Raw genomic sequence first — 19,314 nt, forward strand, 5'->3', positions numbered from 1 at the left:
TGTACTCATCCCTCTGCATGACTCAATGATATGAATGTGTCTCTTTCCGATCTAATGGGTTCATCCTCGGCGAGCCGGGTGCACTCCACCAACCTTTTTTTCTCTTCCTATGAGCTTGCTTGGAACAAAGGTTTCACCACTCAAGGTGTGCTCTGCTGCTCTATCAGGAAGAGAGAGACAACTGTCTGAGGGTAGCCTAAGGAAGATGGATGGTTTAGCTTCTAGCAAGTAGGGCACCACTGACCTTGAGCCAGGATGATACAGTCTGTGTGTGTGTGTGACAAATCGGTTGCTGGTCAACCATCAGCTGGCCTAGAAAGCCCTTCCAGAGCTACTATAGACAAGATGCAACGAACTGCTGATGGGACAAAACTACGGCGTTAGCCAGGGGCCAAACCCCACCGCCGCCGCCAATGTCATTATTAACCCATTTATCATCGCTTTCGCTGGGTTGATACATGTTACTCTCGAAGGAAGGAAGGGGGGGGGGGGGTTCAGGACGTAGAGCAGGTCGTCTATTAATCACAAAGTTGGCGGTTTGATCCTCGGCTCCCCCCCCCGTCGGCATGGTGAGGTGTCCTTGGGCAAGGCACTGAAGCCCAAGTCGCTCCCGACGGGCAGCTCTGCTACTGTCGCTGTGTGAGACTCGAAAAGAGCTTTTATAGCGCTGTCTGGATGCAGTCCGTTCACCACTTCAATGATCATTGCTCTTCTGACAAAGCAAACCGGAAACTGGCTTTGTTTGATCAGCAGCAAGTCACACACACACACACACACACACACACACCGCAGTAAATTACACTTGTGCTTCTCTGGGAAGTTGATGTGTGTTCACGTTGGTTTATCGGACGAAGAGACCTTAACCCGCAGTCCCGCGTTTCAAGACACCGCCAGTGTTTGGACAGTATTTCGCCAGTAAGCTTGTAATCACTGTCTGCAGATAGTCCACATTAGGAAGGGAGATGGAGGATGAGGTCCAACAAACAAATGACTTTCACCGAGGAGATTGCTGTTCATGTGCCAAACAAAGCTTTGGTCTGTTACGAATGAGTTTCAGTCAAAAAACTGTGTCGTTTGGTACAGAAATGGAAAAGTTACGTATTTTATGTTGAAAGATTGTCTGCATGGGGCATGCTGGGACTTAAAATTGGCGCAGGAGACTTTTCACGCACGGTTTCCAAACGGTTAATTCATGTCTGTAACTTAAATGTGTAACAAAACATGCTAATTATGAGCCAAACCAAAAATATTTTACTAAACCTAGCCAAGTATTTTGTTGTAATTTGGTTGGAAAACATTTTTTTAAAACTGTAAAATGAGCTGAGAATGAAAATGAGTCCCGGGCCTTTAACTCAGACCAACATTCACTCCCGTGGCCTTGTGGCGAATAGACCGTATTGAAAGCAGCTGAGTTATGACCACACGCTAATATAGTCTGATCATGACCTATGTCCATGCGACAGCCTTCTCAACCACCACAGCCACTCTGGGCTGCTCGTCAGTGTGACCCTCCTCCCCTCCGGGGAGCTGGGATTGTTCTGTCTTTCCTTTTTGCATCAGCCAGATCGGTCAAAACTGGCCACCAGAAAAGAAAAACTGGTCCAAAATGTCCAGTCTGGTCCTGATGGCGATCGCTCCAAAAACAGAACGCTGGCAAGTTGCTTTTTTTTCTTCTTCTCCTCCTTCTGCCAGGACTCACAGTGAAAAGTAAGTTTGGCAGCTGTGCTACAGGTGTCACTGATGGAAGCTGGGAATGAAGCTTCTTCTCCACAGCTGTGCGATTGAAAAAAGACTTAATATGAAGAACTCTATTGCCAACAGAGAACCGGTTTAACCAGCTTCTCAAAATGTCATTACAATAAAACTTCTATCTGACTCCTGTTTGTCCTATTGTACTCGGTCCTATTTGCACACAGCAGATTATACACAAGGTTGCCTGGGAAGCAGCGACTGTACAGTATGGCCGAACGCTCCGGTGGACAAATGACGACTGCTGGAAGGGAAACGAGAAGTCCTGCTTTGAATTCCAAATTAGCTCCGACACCGAAGGCAGCTTTTGAGCTGCCTGTCCGCTCGTCTGCTCGTTAGCCTTCTCCTTCCCGCTCCCTTGTCATACTTCTGATGCTATACATCGACTTGTATTGCTGACCCCTTCCGCCGTTTTGTGCTCGTTCTAAACATTGCATTCGTCCGCCGGCGCTTTTTGCTTTTCACTCCCACGTGCATGCCCATTGGAAGACATGTTGGGTTCAGTGTCTTTCTCGAGGACGCTATAGGAATCAAACCAGCAACTCTTTCATTAACGGCCAGGCTGCTTGAACATCTGGTCGTGCTGCTTAGTGTTTAGATTTGTATCTCTGTAACTTAAAAACCTGAGCACGAGGCCGCGGAGCTCCTCGGACGGACAGCTCTTTTTTTCGGCAAGGAAACACAAAACATAAACGAAAAGAAATTACATTTTTATATATGATATATATAAATTATCTGATTCTTATGAATAATACAATGTGCAACCCACACTTTAGGATCTCATCCCTGCTGTTCTGCAGAGTTTAAAATGCAGTAGTCGTTATTACAAACATCTCGGATGAGCCCGAGTGCACCTCTGGGTCCCATCCACCTGTGTGGGTGTGTGTGTGTGTGTGTGAGAAGAAATCCATATTGTTTTCTCCATAGCGATGCCACAGAAGACCTCCAGCATGCAGGTGTGTACGAGTACACGCCTCTTGTTGCTGTTGCACTGCAGCTGATAAAACACATGTGTCGCGAACCCCCCTGAGCGGAGACAAAACAGTGGATATCCTCGAGTAATGAGCTTTAATTCAGCGAAAGGCAATAAAAAGGAGTATTTGTTTACAGCCAGCTGCAGCGCTGCTTCCTTGTAATCATGAGGTCAAGTATCTTTATAGTCGTGTCAGGCCACAACAGCAGCCCCTTTGTCTATACGGGCTTTTCCATGCGCATGGCTTCCAATTTCCTTGGTTGAAAGAGGGTGAGTGTTCTCAACCTGGTGCCCTTTTTTTTCTTCTTCTTCTTCTTCTCGCGCAGATGCCACACACTTTCTGGGGCATTTTCGTGGCCGAAAGCGTGTCAATTACTAGCCACATCCTGCCCCCACCGCGTGAAAGCGACAGGTCATGTCTAAAATATGAATAATATTGAGGTCTCTCTGGAGTGCCTGCAGGCAGAGACCCAGGAATAGCGCCCGTGTCGTTTCAAAGCGGAGCAATTATCCAAAGCCAGGCTGGACGAATCGATTCCTGCAGACTTTAAAAAAAATGCTCTCGGCCAATTATAAAGGCTGTACATCCTTCCTTTTAGGCCTATCCATGGTGTAGCCACCACCGACTGACAGGACTACACCTGGAGCGCTCTGCCTTTTTTCTTTTGCTTTCTTTCCCCTCCTCTTTGGATCCTATCTCTCTCATTTTATCTCTCTCCCTCTCTTTTGCCTAATCCACCAGTAATATATTACAATTATTACTGGAGGCGCACCCCCTCCTTTCTTCATCATACTCCACCACGTGATCACAACCACTGTAGGAACCAGCTGCTGGTGAGAGGGGGAGAGAGAGAGATGGACATACAGGGAGGGAGAGAGAGAGAGAGAGAGAGAGAGAGAGAGAGAGAGAGAGAGAGAGAGAGAGAGAGAGAGAGAGAGAGAGAGAGAGAGAAAGACACCAACTCGCTGCGACTCTGAAGCGCCGCACATAGCCGACAAAGTAAACGGGAGGACCGGTCCGCTCGCGCAGGAGAGCCGCTCCAGAGGATACTATCACGCACTTCGTCGTCGTCTCCACTCTCCCCCGTTGTCCGTTGGATACTCTGGCTCCATCCTCTCGTTTTCACAGTTTTTTTTCTTCGGATAACCCCCCTCCCCCTCCCTTCCCCTACTCCCCTTTTTTTTTTGTTTTTCTTTCTCATCTTTCCTCCCTTTCTCCTCATCCTCGAGCATCCTCCCCTTCTCCGCAAGTCGCCTTTGCCCGCCCGGCTAACTTTTCCCACCCAACCTCCATCCTTCTCACACTACACCTCCTCCATCGCTCGCCAACCCCTCGGCCGTTCACCCGCTTCCCTCACCTCCCTCCCTCACCTCCCCTCACCCCCAGCTCTCCCCCCCTCCCGCCCCACCAGGTCCTTCTCTTATTGCGGCAGCCTTCCCCCTGGATCGGGCGGAACCCAATTTTGGCCAGACCGCACCGGGGCACTGCTACATGGGGCGCACGGTCTCGCACGGAAGATGGTCCGCTCGCGCCGCTCTCTAGGCGCCCCGCTGCTCAACGTGCCGGGATTGGAGTTGTCGGTGCGAGTCCGCGTCTCTTCCCCAGCTCGCCCGTGCTGTCGGGGCCAGTGAGACTATGGGTCCCTCCGCGGCGGCGGCGACGGCGGCGGCGCGGGCACCGCTCGAGGAGCCCCGACGGCTGCGCCAGTGGGGCGCGACGGCGGGAGGCTGGCTCCGGATCACCCTCGTCTCGTTCCTCGCCACTTTACCTGTGGAGCAGCTGCGCGCCTTCCCCTCGTCCCTCAGCGACTGCCAGACGCCGACCGGCTGGAACTGCTCCGGTGAGAGTCACTCCGGTGAAGGCAGAGAGTTGTGTGCCTCGCCGACATGACACACAGTGCGCCGTTTGTGTTGTTGTTGACCAGGTGCAGCACGCGCCGCCGGTCGACCGGCACGCGACATTATGGCAGAGAAGACAGGCGGCAAAGTTTAGAGGCGACTCGCTCATTATTGCGGCAGTGTGTGTGTGTGTGTGTGTGTGTGTGTGTGTGTGTGTGTGTGTGTGTGTGTGTGTGTGTGTAACCACGCCAGGGTTCGGCGTCGGTTCTGTGGGGCATAGCTGCAGATTCTTAACGCCGCAAAGCCCCGCGAGGAGAGGATGCAGAGTTTTCCTGTGTGTGTGTGTGTGTGTGTGTGTGTGTGTGTGTGTGTGTTGTTTGATGTGCATTTAGAGTTTGCCTCGGAGCATGACGGCGAGGCATTCACCGCCGTTCATGTCAACACAAAAAACAAAAAACATGTCACCTGGCAGGGGGGAGGAAATAAAAGAGAGAAGCGGGATCAATGGTGTCGAAGTGGAAATAACGGCTGCTCATTTGAGAAGAAACAGTCTCGTGCGCCACAATATATCCACATAGTGCTGTGCCACATGAATAGTCGTTAAGTCGTGTAGTTTAAGTCGTCGGCTACTTCATGCAGTCGCGGTGTAACTTGATGGTTAACCCTCCTTCTCTCTCTCTCTCTCCAAACAAAATGAAATTGCGCCGAGAAATGGTGAATCGAGTTCAATTGGCATATTTCTGGCACCGTTTCATCAAGTGTCACTTTAAATACAAACGCAGACGTTTCCCTTTTTATAGGCCACCGAGCTGTAAACTTGTTTTCTCTCCTCGGTTTACCCAAAGCGATAAAAAAAAATTAAAAAAAGATGAAAAAGAAAAGAAGCGGACCGCGGCTGCAGAGCACAGCGCCTCGCCTCCCTTTGTAAAGCAGCCGACTGTGCCGCCATATATTTCCCCTGTCGCCTGTCCAAGTCTGAACCCTTAAAATAGCTCCGAGCCGATTCCACACACACGCACACACACACGCGCGCGCGCTCACTCAGAAGCAGTATTGATATAATAGCTCATAACGGCCACGCATCGATATGGAGTCACCGCCGCTTTGCAGTGCGAAGACTTGGATGTTGATACAAAAAAAGGGAGGGGAAACATTTTGCCTGATAAATGACACCCAGTCATGAGAATATTCTGTGACAGGACAGCTGGCAGGAGGTTTGAAATACACACATTCATAATCAAATCAAAGTCACACACAGAGACCACCTAGAAAATGTTTTTTTTCTAAAGAATGTGATAACGATGCTAGGCTAACCGAGAGATGACACACATGAGAACTATTATTTTTCTGATGGTAATTTGTAATATTTTGAAGATAGCCGTCTTCACTGTAAACATCTTTGCTATTTCAATTAATTAGAATCCAGTGTTTTTGTTGTTGTATGTTCCTTCGCACTGATTCACCCTCGTCTGTGGATTCAGATCCTCCACATTATATGCATTGTTTTATATTGGAGGATTATTTTTGCGCTGCTGCTGATGGTGCTGATGAGTTGCTCGTGCATGACGACCGATAATGGTATACACATCCTGTCCAAATGCACACTTGCGCACCTCCCTACTTCCTGACACACTCTCATATGTGTTTCAGGCTTTTATCCAACACGCCTTGAGGAGGCTTAAGTGCATATATATATTTATATATATATCCTACCGAGAATAAAAACTCAGACTCTTGCACCCAGCATCAATTAGAATTAATAGGATGGAACAAGTGACACGTGATGCATCATGAAAAAACAGAAGCCCCTCTCACTAATGATCATAATAATACAAAAAAACAGGCAGTAATTGCACAGGGCTTTATGGTCTACTCGCTTCCTGCACATCATGCATGTGTGACATTTTTTTCAGCTCCACTGAGAATAGGGCAGGCTGACAGAGTGTTTTGGTGTTGAGTTGCCGTGTCACCTCGGTGCTAAGACACAGATAATTATGGGCAGCAGTGTGGTGGAAATGGGAACGGGGCACCAGATTCAGCTGTGCTGCCTTTTGAACCGACGCTGAATGAGATTCTGTTCCGTGGAATAAAACAGAGGGGAGGGGAAGGAAAAAAAACGAGACAAAGATCGTCATTCTGTTTGGTTTGCATCTATGGACGTCCGCGAAATAACTGCCGGCGAAGGCTTTCTCTACGGGCAGAGCCGAGGATCCCAAAGTGATCCCGACGCTGACTCCGTCTTTGTTCTATTGTGCGTGCAGAGAGACAGACTCGGTCTGGAGATGCATGTGATGGGATACATGTGACGTGTACATGTGTGTAAAGATGCGCTGGGCTTAATGTACACGGTCACTTCCCCTCTGCAACACGTGTCCATCTAAACCCAACGTAAACCCCACTTGCGTCGTTTTTTTCCCCCTCTCGTCTTTAATCACGTGACTCAAGTGTGTTGCTAGTCACGTGACTTTTCTGTGTCTTGCAGTCGAGTGAAGTGATTGTCAACGTGCTCTTCATCACGTGGTCCGAGGGCCCAAACCTCACTTCCTGTGGAGACGGAAGTTCATTTTGAGAAAGTGCACGCCGTCGCTAATTGACGAGGCGCGGGGTGAAAACGTGATGGATGTCAGGCGGCGTGCAACATTGACACTTTCAAAGGCACATGTGTGCATGGGAACCATGCGACGCCTAACGTCACAAGGCTTTGAGAGGGATCACAGAACTGTGAAATGTTGTTTTGTTCCCAGCCGTCGTTTCAATTGGGTGATATAATAAAAACAGTGTTAAAGCAGAAGTGTTAATTTGAGAATTTTCTGCATCTTTAAGCCATAAACTTTCAGTTTAGATCAAACAATATGTCCTGATTAAGAAGGAGCTTCTCGCCCCCTTTTTTTTTTATTTTACAGAAGACGTGTTGACACGTCGCAGGCGTAAATAATCTCATTAGCGAGGGCTGAATTCCATTTTGCTGCTTCAGTTTCGGGTGTTGCGCGTGCTGGCTCGCTGTCATTTACTTCCTATGATGCTAACGGATACTCAGTAACCAGATCTTCAGCAACACCTGTGCTTTTTCTACCGCGACCGGTTTGAAAAAGGAAGATTGTATGTCGGTCGGTGCGTTAGACTGGAAAGGATTATCTCGTACCTTCATACCTCCTACAGCTGCTCCATCATAAATTAACAAGTGAGATATGCTATTTTACAGGCTTTCAAATGAACATTTTGATACAGAAATACCTATCCCATTGTGGGCGGGGGGGTTATTTTGGCATAGTTTTGCTGTTGCTCAAGAGGTGGTGTGGCATGTTCTTTAATCACAAAGTTGGCGGTTCGATCCCTCCGCACGTCAAAGTTTCCTTGAGCAAGACACTGAACCCCAAGTGGCTCCTGACATCGTAACCTCATTTGACGGTTTGTATGAAATCCTACGAAAAGCAATTTCTCAGTTGTTGGTCCTTTCCCTGTTGGCAAGCGGCTATATTTTTAGGGTCAAGACTTTCTTTTCTATGTTTTTAGAAATAAAAAAAGTATGTTTGTCGCTCATTGTTTACAGGCAGAATAGCATATTGAGATGCGAGATCAGTTGAGAGACCTTTAGTAGCCAGTTTACAGGCACATCTCTAAGCAGTAACCATCTAAATCAGTGTCAGACGATAGCCGGGGGGTTCCCAGATTGCATTTTGGCCACTGCCTTCTGCCCTTTTGGCTCTCCACACGTACATTTGACCTGCATTCAACCAAAGTCTGCTCGTGATTGGTCACTACTACTCTGACTTGCAAACGGAAACCCAAACTCTTCAGACGATCCGGCTGCATACAGGTTCTGCATAGGCGTCAATGCAGAATGTATCGTAGAGGTTACAAGCATTCGGCCTTCTCAAATACAACTTCGGTCTTCAAAGGACGCAACTTGATTAGGTCTAGCCAAGAAATCTACTTAGGTGTAGGAAGAGGTTGTGGTTAAAATAACTACAGAAGTACGACAGTGATGTGACAAATACATCAATGATGACCTCTGGTTTCACACGGACCTCAAACTGCGGCATCCTGGGAGAACGTCTGGTCCTTTTGAAAAGACACTTCAACCGCAATCCCTTTCCTATGCTCCTAATACTTCCTGGTTAACCATTACATGGATTACTACACATATATTTCATGGGATGGATACGCATTACAGTGCATTACTTCGGGATGGTCCATGTATGAATGTGTGCGTTATATGCAGTCCATTTATACCATTTTACATTACGAATACACAACTTTAGGAGACAAGATTGAACATATATTAACTTATTAGGGGCAGCAGAAGTTTAATATAAACTGTCTTTATCTCTGTTTTGGTCTCAACCTATTCCTAGGGAAATCCGGTATCTGTCTCTTGAGATTCTTAATGTTCCACAATGTCCACTAGTTAGTTGCAGTCTGTCCCATTCGGTTTATCAAAGCTTTTCTTGCTGAAACCAGCAGACTGGAAACAACGCTGACGAGAGTGAAGGCAGAACCACAACAGTTAAGTTGTGAGTCATATAAAAAAAAGAAACATAATGTGTTTTAAAATCAAGTAGTACAATCTTAATAAAGTAGCACTGTGGCAGTGATGGAGGTCTTGGTACCAGGCTATTTTATCTGTTGCTACATCCATTCAGAGGGCTTGGGAACTGAAGGGTTGCTGGTTGAAGTCCCTACACCAGGTGTGCACTGGTCGCTGAAGAGGTGTCTTCTGGGTGCTGCCAAGGTGCCCTTGAGTAAGGAACCCTCCAAAAATCCTCCTCGGGGCCCACTGCTCCTAATATGAGGATGGGTTAAATGCAGTTGTCTACCAGTTCAAATGAAGATGGAAAAGCCAATACTTTTCAAACAGTGTTTGTACGTCCATCCAGCACAGTTGACTGTGTATTTACCATTTTATGTAATTATCAGTCAACCCATGGGTGGCAGTTTGCCTGTCATTTTTGGCTTGTACTTCTTTAGATAAATGAGCTAAGGCTGTGTTATCTTTAATAGGTGCACTTGAAGACTTTGGCAAAAAATCAGTAAGTCTTTTTTTTTGTTGCAATTTTGTTCATCCCTTTCAAAAACAAGTTGAGGCGGAGAATATTAATATTCATCTCTTTCTGAATGCCTCCCACAGTACCAGTTTCAGTTTTTCTTTTATTATCAGAAATGGAATATCTGCATAAGTTGTAGTATTTTAATGGTGGTACTGCATGAAATAACTCTCCTGTAGAAGAATTTCCAAGCTGAGGGGGGGAAATCCCTTCTTCACTGAACCCTCCTGCTATTGTTCACTCTTGGAAAGGCCGTGTGATGCTTTGATAGTTGAAGTGACAGGGGTGAGTGCAGAATATGCAAAGCCCCCTGTAAATCCCATCAAGTGGAGAGAAACACCAGTAGTCTGGAGAGAATCGGCCATCTGCTTCCAAGATTTGTCAACAGGGAGGTCAAAAGTGCCTCCCTTGCATGTAGGTCCACGCCTCTGAGACGAAACAGCCGCAGAAAGCCGTGTAATCGAATAAGACATGGCAGTGAAAGGGAGGTCTAATCAAAAGTTACTAATTAGCGACTGACTGCTTTGAGGGAGTTGTTTACCTGAAAGTGCTTTATTTTAAGACTTGCTGCAATTAAAGTCGTCATTTTAATTATGATTTGTGAGCCTTTTAGTGCTTTGTGCTTTTTCAAAAACGTAATGAGGGCTCTCTTTATGTCAAACATTTGAAAACCTGTTGCAAAGTTATAGAAAAAAATCCCTTTAGCATTAGAGAGGTCAGGAAAGGATGTCTCACCACTGTGGTTGTTCAGCCTTCATTATTAATTTATCTACTTAATTATTGATCAGAACAATGCTTAAAACAGAAGGGGAGGGGGGGACTCGTAGTCCTTCTTAGTGTTGTGAAATTCCAGGTAGGTAGGAGGAGATGCATTTGGCTGACAAGCTCTCTCTTTTAGACAAGTAAGTGCTTGGCTTGCCATCTTAATCGTTAGCATATAAACATTACCTTTTTAATATTTGATGTTTGCCAGCTTGTTTTCGTTAATTATTCAGCTCACTGTAATCTCCTCCTGGAACAGCAGGAGCAGGAAGTCTTAAGTTTTCCAAGTCTCTGACATGTGCAACTTGGGCTGTGCACAGAAGTCGCATCAACCAGCCCCGATCAACATTGTGCAGACGGTAGAGACTGGCAAAATATACAAATCAACCTTGTACCACGTATGGCGGATTAAATAGCTACTTCTAGGTAAAATGACTGATTACGGATTACTCAATGTTTACTTTAGAAAAGGACAGAATATATGACATGTCAGTGTTTAAAAAAACAAACATTGTGCAGTTTTTCTATCATAGCAATTATGGATTTGTTCAGCCTGCACAAAGTCCAGCCTGTCAGGACATGGAGTCCGTAGTTTTCCCAAACAGACAAGAAATGGTGCTAGCTTTTGCCCAAGGCTACGTCCGAAACATCATTTCTTTTCTCCCTCTTGCTCTCAATCATCTCTTTCTCTTACTTGTCTCTTTCTGTCCCTTGTGGTACACGCCGTAAAAGTAGCCTGGAGTCTTGCATGAATAAAACTGGTCTTACTGTAGCAAGCTAGCGTGTAAGAAGCAGCTAGCTCGCTAGCTACAGTAAGACCATTTAGCTAGCTAGCTACTTCTTACACGTTAATTTTGCAGAAGCTTTGACATCTACATTAAACATGCATGTTTTAGCTAATATGTTACGTCTCGTTAGCTAACACGTCAGGTTATGAATTAAACATGCACACTTTTCTCCTGACACTACATCTCGGTTATTTATTCCAATCCTTTCCTGCTCATGGTCCCATGAAAGGCGTGTAAGAATGTGCTCCGTCATGTGTGTATGGATGGGCGACATCTTGTCCTCGGCGTGACAGCTAGCATTAGGATTCAGATTTCTTATTGTTGAATTTAGCCTGGTTGCTAACTCTAAGCCTTAGCTTGGTTGCTAAAACCGTTGTGTTACATTCCCCTCACATGAATTAACTCAGGCTGCCAACCATTTGGGCAGAAACTATCCCGTTATGGCAACACCGTCCAAAAAAAAGTTGCTCTTAAAGCCGATGATTTTGAATCAGGGTTTAGTATTTAGCAGTTATGACAGTGTGCCGCTTTATACATCATGCTAAACAATTGAATGAAGACGAACTGACTTTAAAGACCTCTTTGATATTCAGTATTTCCAAAGCTTGTTTCCATCAAAAAGACTTAGCTCACAGATTCTGACAGTTTCATGTCTGTGGGTGATTCTAGTTCTGCAAACTGGAAAGGCTCATCTTTAAAGATAATTCTTATCATAAGGATGTTGTTTAGTGATTAGTTAAAGTTTTGGAGCTCTAAGCCCAAGCGTTGGAAGGAAAGTGAACATTTACTGCCACTCTTCTGATTTTCTTTTCACTACACTGGCACTCAATTTCTTTTCAGTTTTTTCAGACAGGCAATCTGTAGTTGTCGGAACTGAATTTCAGCTCAGAAATGGATCCAGAGGAGACAGAACAATAACAGTAAATGCTTTTCTTTGTCAAATGCTGCGGATGTTGATGTAACACTCTCTGAAAGCATAATGGGTGTTCGGAGCTGTCAGGGTTAGTATCTTAACGTGCTCAACAAAGAAATGATTTGCGTCGGACAAACCTAGATGCTCGAGTAGTAAGTGGATATTGAAAAGAAGGAAAAAATAATTATCATGTTTGAATTCAAACACAATAAGTCTCACTCCTTAAAACAAAACCTCCCTGACAGCCTTTATTTCGGCATATGACATATGTTCATGTTTTGATTCCATCCATGAAGAAATTGCTCTTTTTTTTTCAACCACAAATCTTGTAAATAATGTTTTCCAAACGTATGCACTCAGATTGCAGAATTCAAAACAGCTGCTACTTGAACGAATCTGAGAAGGGATCGTAACAATGACTAAATTAGTTTCACGGCTAAAAGACAACGTCCCTATGATGATGAAAACTAACTTGCATGCTGGGGTGATTGTACGTCATTTATTACTGTGACAGTAACGGCATTTTTTAAAGAATATTGCATTCCCTAAGCCCTTAACTGACAAATATGAGAAATTGCCTCTCAGGTTGAACCATTACTGTAAATCTATATTTGCACTCGCTTTAAGGCAATCATTGTCATACAACTAATTGAGATTTGTGCTGACTTTTCCTTTGAAGCCAAAACCCTGTTGGCCGTGATGTTTCTGAGTGGTGATCATCTGGGACATTTATTCTATTATGTTTTGTACTTGTTTCTTTCAGAGGCCTGACATCCATAACAAAAGCTGGTGCGTCACTTGCATCCTTGTAAACAGTTCACAGAAACTATCTTTTTTTGTTTGTTCGTTGTTGTCATTGGAGTGTAGACTAAGTGTCTTTTATTCATAAGTCTCGATTGCGATGTTACTCATGAGGATGACTCCATCGGTAACGAATCCCTCGATGTTGTTGTTTACCGCTGATGCGTGTGTTCCTCTTGCTCGCCGGCTCCTGCCGATGTCCAAGCTCCACATCTGTTTCTTGATAAAGCAGACACTTTAATGGCATGAGGAGGACACCACATTCTCTCTCTTTCCCTTTCATTTATTGTTTCCCATCGCCTGCTCTCCAAACCTCAAAACTCAAATTAGTTGTTTGGAGTGATTTCACACACAAACACACACACACACAACGAAACATTTGCCATTGTATAAAGAGTCTGCAGCTGGTGTGAAAAGTGTATGATATGTACCTGGCCCGCAGTATGATTGTCTTCATAACAAGGCCGCTCTCCAGTGGGTATACACACCCATGTCAGTTTTCCCGCATGCCAAATCTTTTTTATTCCTTTCCCGATTGCCTCGTACAATATGTCCCTCTTCCGTCCAAGGGCTTTGTTCCATCCATGCTCTCCAAGTGTCGAGACCCTCTCATGTCACTGTTCTTGGCTCCATGAGTGTATATTTGCACAGAGAGCTTGCACTTTATGGTCATTCAGGACCCTGGCAAATAGCAGGTTCCCTTTGAACATTGGGCCTCTCTTCCATGGGGTATTATTGCCTGATAGGTTATTCCGTGCCAAGGAAAGGCTTTTAGAAGTGGAAAGGGGCATCGGTTATTACACTGGGGCTGCAGAAGGTGCTGACTGTAAGTGTCCATTATAATAAGACTGTCTATGAATGGAAAATAAAACCTCCGGCTCATAATGTCGATGGTAAAAGAGTCAAAAAGCTGAGGACATTGAGAACTTTTGGGGCTGGTAAAATCTCCCTGTTTTCTACCAGGACATTGGGGTTCATTTTGAGGTAAATTAAACTTTTTTTATTAGAGTACAGCAGTTGTTGGGTGTTGTATCAATAGCACCTGGAACCCTCCTGGAGATTAAATACATTCAGGAGGTTTTAAAACCCTTTTGATGAAGCGGAAGTGATTGTCACGCTGGACATTTATTTCTTTGTCTTTTTTTGGGTGTTTTTGCTGACGTAAATTGCATCGTGGCTGTCTTTTGAATGTGATTATCGGAAATGATGTCCATCTCTTGGCAGTAGAGCTGCAGGAGATTATACAAGATGTTTGCTCATACTTTAGTTTTTGAGTTAATTAAAGTTAATTAAAATAACCTGAAAGTCAGTATATCGCTTTCATGAGATGTTTGTACCTCAACATTTTACAATTCATATTCACTTCATCTAACTTACAGTAAAATATGTTGCATGCGTAACTTTAAGCAATTTTTTATGAAGTTAGAAAGCGTGAACTGAGACTAATAACAGGACAAGCTGCACATTGTTCATAGTGAACATCAGAGATAGGTATCTTTTCACATCCTCTGCTTCACATTCCAACTCAACCACGCATCCCGCACTTCGTGCTCTTGTTAAGATGCAATCATTTTTCATCTTTAATGCTCCATTAAAATATGACCTGCAGAAAGAAGGAGCTACAAAACGTGTGTGGAGGATATGTGCCGCGTGTGAAGAATGATTCATGAGTGAAAACCAGTTAGAAAGATGGACGTCTACGGACCACGGGGTCAAAGTGACCTCGGCGAGAGTTAGCTGAAGCTAAGCTACGTCTGCGTTCAAGGGGCAGAACTTAGTGTAAGGAAAACTGCGGGGCGCGACCCTCTAGTGGGCCGTGGAGGTATTACAGGTCAGGGATGTAGATTTTGTATTTATTTATTTTTTGTAATTATTCCATTATAAGTCCTTTATTAATCCCACAGTGGGTAAAATATTCTCTGCATCTTACCCATCCTGACTAATCAAGGAGCTTTGTGCTGCTGCGAAGCACTGAGGGTTCAGTGTCTTGCTCAAGGACACTTCGACATGAAACTATGGGGAGAACAGGGATGAACCGGCTACCTGGTGGTTTCAGGACGACCAACTCTCCCCGTGAGCTACATGAGAACTTCATATCATACAAAGACATCAAGCAGCATTAATAAATACATGGCGTAATGCCTGTACTTGGGACGAAAAAAAACAAAAAAAGGCAGAAAAGCCTATCTCACGGCTTCTTGTTGAACATTTTTTGGGGCGTGAGCAAAAAAAAGCTTGAGAACCACTAGTGTAGGGTCAGTTGAAGTAAAACTATATTCTAGATCTGTTGATTACACAATAACAAGGTGTTGCTTTTGCTATCCAGTCGTCGTATTAGTCAGTACCCACAGTCCTCTGGGTTCTTCTGCTGCAGTGGCCATGTAAGCGTGGCTGGGAGACAGCTTTGACATCCCTTCAGAAATTGAAATATTCAATTTGTTTATTTGTCCGAGCATGTTGAGCTTTGGAAGGAAAAAACAGAGCATGTGCATTCATCGTAACAGTTCTATTATGTAACGTTCAGACATGTAGCTAAAGGTTAATCTGTCTGTTTCCTCGCCCGTCATGTGCACCTGATCCAGGCAGACGTCTCGAGCTTGACCAATGGCCTTCAGGGCAAACAGGAATATTCCCTTGTGAAAATCACGCATCTCATATTCCTTTGTCATCAACTCCTTCATGTAGTATTTTGGCGAGGATGCTTACAATGAGACCGATGTATTGTTATCAAAGATGACGCTTCACTTTACTGGAAATAAAATACTACGAATGCTCAACAAAAACATCGGGAAACAATATGTTAATCTTAAGAAGAAAAGAATAAGGATTAGCTCCAAACAGCAGAGGCGATCATTCATGAATGTACCGTCATTTTGTTTTGCATATCTGAAATAAGCCTATATAACTGGTGTATCAGTCAGGCTCTGGTGTCTCTGAAAGCCGACGAAGCACATTTTAGATGCATAATAATTACTTTTACACTAAGCCCTCAAAATGCATAAGCAGTATAAACAAACTGAATGCGGGAGAAAGAAAAAAAAAAGTACTACGCTGCATTGCAATGAATGATGTAATAAGACCCATTTGTGTTATCATGAGGAAATTAGTAAGCCATCATCAAAATAAACATAGTGTGTGTTTTCTCTTCATCCCCCATTAACAAGTGAGGTCATCGGGTTTGATGAAAAATAATGCTACGAGCAATATTTTGCTTCTATTGAATGTATCACATCATGATATGAGCTCATATAACAATCATATGTTCTTCTCTATTATCGCTAGAATTCAGGCAAATGCAGACTTAGAAATGGAGAAGCCTGCATGTACAAGGAGGTTGTTTTTTTTTTTTTTCGTCTTCTTTTTGCGAGCAATCAGTTCAGGTAGATTGATAGCCCCGAGCTCCGTCTAGTCTCATGCCCATGTGACTCTTTGATTTGATTCAGGATGCTTTGTTGGAGTCATTTGAGATCCCTTAACGGAGCCTGAATCGCATCAAATCCCAGGTTCGCCTCTCCAGGACAACGCCCTGGAGTCGGCCTCGTCGTACACACAAACAAATGTCACAGAAACAACCTGAACAAACAAACGAGCGGGATGGGGGGGGGGGGGGGGGGACGAATGCAGACGCTTCTGTGGACGTGAATCTCATGCAATGGCCTCTACAGTCGCCACGTGCCCGCCTCGTTGAACACCTACGGGAGATTGCAGCGCGACATATTAAGCTCTGTTCACCACCACAATCATCTCAACAACAAATGAAGACATTTCTTTTGTTCGTGCCTCCAGTAGAGACGAGTCACTTTTATATGTATTTCATCGTTCTGGCAGCCGAGGACCAACAACTTGTACTCGCGTTGTCGTTTTAAGAGCGCACAGTGTGCGATCAAAGAGCGCCTGGCGCTGTGGGAGCCATGACTAATGGTGGACGCTCATTATGGCCGACCCCGGACCAGGCTCGGGTTAGAGTTGCTTGAGGGCTGAACAGAGGAAACACTCACTCACCGATGTCTCTCTTGTCGGCTTTGGTCCTCCAGGTTTTGATGACCGGGACACAGACCTGTTCCTGTGCGACACCAACACGTGCAAGTTCGATGGGGAATGTCTACGAATTGGGAACATGGTGACGTGCATTTGTGACTTCAAGGTAAGAGCTGTGATGTTACTATTTCATATTTGGATCTTTCCCTTTCCAGGTGTATTTGGTGTTCATCTAGTTTTCATTTGAACCTTCAGAGACTGTCCAATCATAGCTTTGAAATTGAAGCATTGTGCATTGAGCTGTAGTACCAACAATACTCTGAATTTAGTCGAAACAAAAACGCCAGCACATATGTAATAAATGGATTAAATATGGTTTTATTTGCCAGCTAACTACCTACAGTTGTTACGTTAACGTGTTCCTACCAGGGACATTTGATTGACAGCTCGTACAGTATTAGTTTGTGAGGTACAGGTCATGAAAAAAAAAGCATCCCCACGCAGTCGTCTTTCTCCAGTGTCTGGAATTAGCGTCTTTATGCTATCAGAGTATTGTGTTTTGTCCATTTGTTGTTTATTCCTCATCTTAAAACCTCTCTCTTGTAATGTTGAATGTGAAAACATCTCAGCTGCGTGATGAGGAAAATGTGGAATAACTTTGTGGAATCTCACGGCGAGGAACGAGCGCAGTAGCAGTCGGCCTTGCGCCCCCCAGTGGTGGGAGGTCCAACATAATCAAAATACACAAAATGGATCATACAAATTCAATTTTTGTAGTCTAAAAAAAACAATCAACAGCAGAGAAGAGGCATGAAAGACAGCGAGCTCAGTACGTTGTCATATCCTTAAAGTGATTCAGATGTGAAGCGCTCAGATGGTGCGATTCAAACTTCTCCAGGCACAGCACATCATAAAAACAAATGGAACTTGGGAAGACATGTTGCGCTGAAAGGTGATGCATTATTTAAGTGAAACAACAGTTTAAAGAGTTATCTATATAATCAACGGGATCGAAGTCCATTGTCTTGATTGGACAGTAGCAGCCCCCTTGGGGGCGGTGCTTTATGGCTCGCTGTGAAACCCCGCGTCGCTCTTCTGGACCGCTGCTCTCTCTCCACATTCATAAACAAGACCGCCACCGACGAGACCGAGGACTGAAAGGCCCTCGTTAATGGCACAAATCGGGGAAATTATGCTCTTCTTGATAATGACTCATACTTAACTTTACGACCAGACCTGTAATAAAAAAAAGGAGCAAACCAGTCCGCCGAGTATTGATTTTGGTGCAACGTTTGCAGGCTTTGCGTGCCGTGCAGGGCCCCAGATGAGAGCTGAAGACGGAGCATGTGTTCCCATCCGTCGCCTTTATCGGCGCGTCATCAGCGCGGCCAGGCACCGAGGCAGGCTGGCACTCGATTGGTCAACAGCTTTTATCTCAATTTCGTACTTCCCTGAGAGCAAACGTTAACAGATAAATGACATTACAGCTCCATTCCTCTCCAGGAGATCTCACACTGATACGGCTGTCGCTGTGTACTGAGGCGCCGCTGTGTGTGTGCCGGCGGGAAAAGAAGAAGAAGAAGAAGAGCAGTTCGTAACGCAATTGCCGGCTTAAAAAAAACACGATTCTGAGGCGATTCTCGTCCGTGCGTCTTCGGTTTGTTCGCGTGGACGGTTTCGTCAGTCAACGTGGAACGTGACCTTCCTAAAGCGAGAAGCCGTCGCCCGGAAATAATCTAGTCAGTCGCTCTCAATCCACGCCGAGTCAGCCGGTCCGAGATCTCTCTCCGTGTTGGCAGTTCGTTCCGTCGGAGGAGACATGAAAGTTGTATAAATTCTCATCTTGGATGGATTTCCTTTGTTCTAACAGTATCTAACAAACGTGCACACTCTAACACGCACACGCAGGGATTAAAAAAAAAGGAGGGAAAAAGGAAACCAAAGGAAGAGACATGCAAAGGGGGCTCTGTGAAGAGGAAGTGAGTTTGATGTGGTGGAATCAATGGACACTATTCATTGCCAAGATGCATTAGATTCGTCTCACACTGGCTCTTGAAAGAGCCAAGACTTCCACTCACTAGAGTCAAACGGCTACAAAGCAACATGCCCCCATTCACCTAAAAACGAGCAAGCCTTTCTTTCTTTTTTTCGCCGGCTTTACACCCTCACCCTGACTAATCACATGACATTTATTTGTAATTTCTCTCCCAGTGGCTGCTGGGAGACGCTATTGTTGCCCGTTTGGTTTCGTTGATGTCAGGTCACGGTGCCGATTCCCCCCGAAGAGCCGAGCGTTCTAAAAATAAGCGCGCTCGTGGCGGTGTGAAAACACTTCAAGTAAACTCTCCACCAAAGGGTAAATGGCACATTTCATTGCTTTTCCGAAAATGGTGCTTAGTAATATATTCTCGGGGTTTTGGAGGGAGTCACAGGAATTGTTTATGTGCATGCAGCTCTGGTTTCCTG

At 44.9% G+C, this 19,314-nt stretch overlaps 1 protein-coding gene across 1 annotated transcript in view; it reads left to right on the plus strand.

Annotated features, from left to right (window-relative positions):
- Positions 1–3,692: 3,692 nt before the first annotated feature.
- The window catches only part of tmeff2a (transmembrane protein with EGF-like and two follistatin-like domains 2a), a 96,526-nt gene continuing 80,904 nt past the window's right edge, over positions 3,693–19,314 (plus strand). The window contains exons 1-2 of the mRNA XM_068572700.1: positions 3,693–4,563; positions 16,905–17,014. Coding sequence (XP_068428801.1) covers positions 4,359–4,563; positions 16,905–17,014 — 315 coding nt within the window. The 5' untranslated portion in view covers positions 3,693–4,358. The remainder of the gene's footprint in view (positions 4,564–16,904; positions 17,015–19,314) is intronic.

Source organism: Clinocottus analis, unplaced genomic scaffold, assembly GCF_023055335.1.
Source record: "Clinocottus analis isolate CAN_PGR_092001 unplaced genomic scaffold, fCliAna1.0.p SCAF_12, whole genome shotgun sequence".
NCBI lineage: Eukaryota > Metazoa > Chordata > Actinopteri > Perciformes > Cottidae > Clinocottus > Clinocottus analis.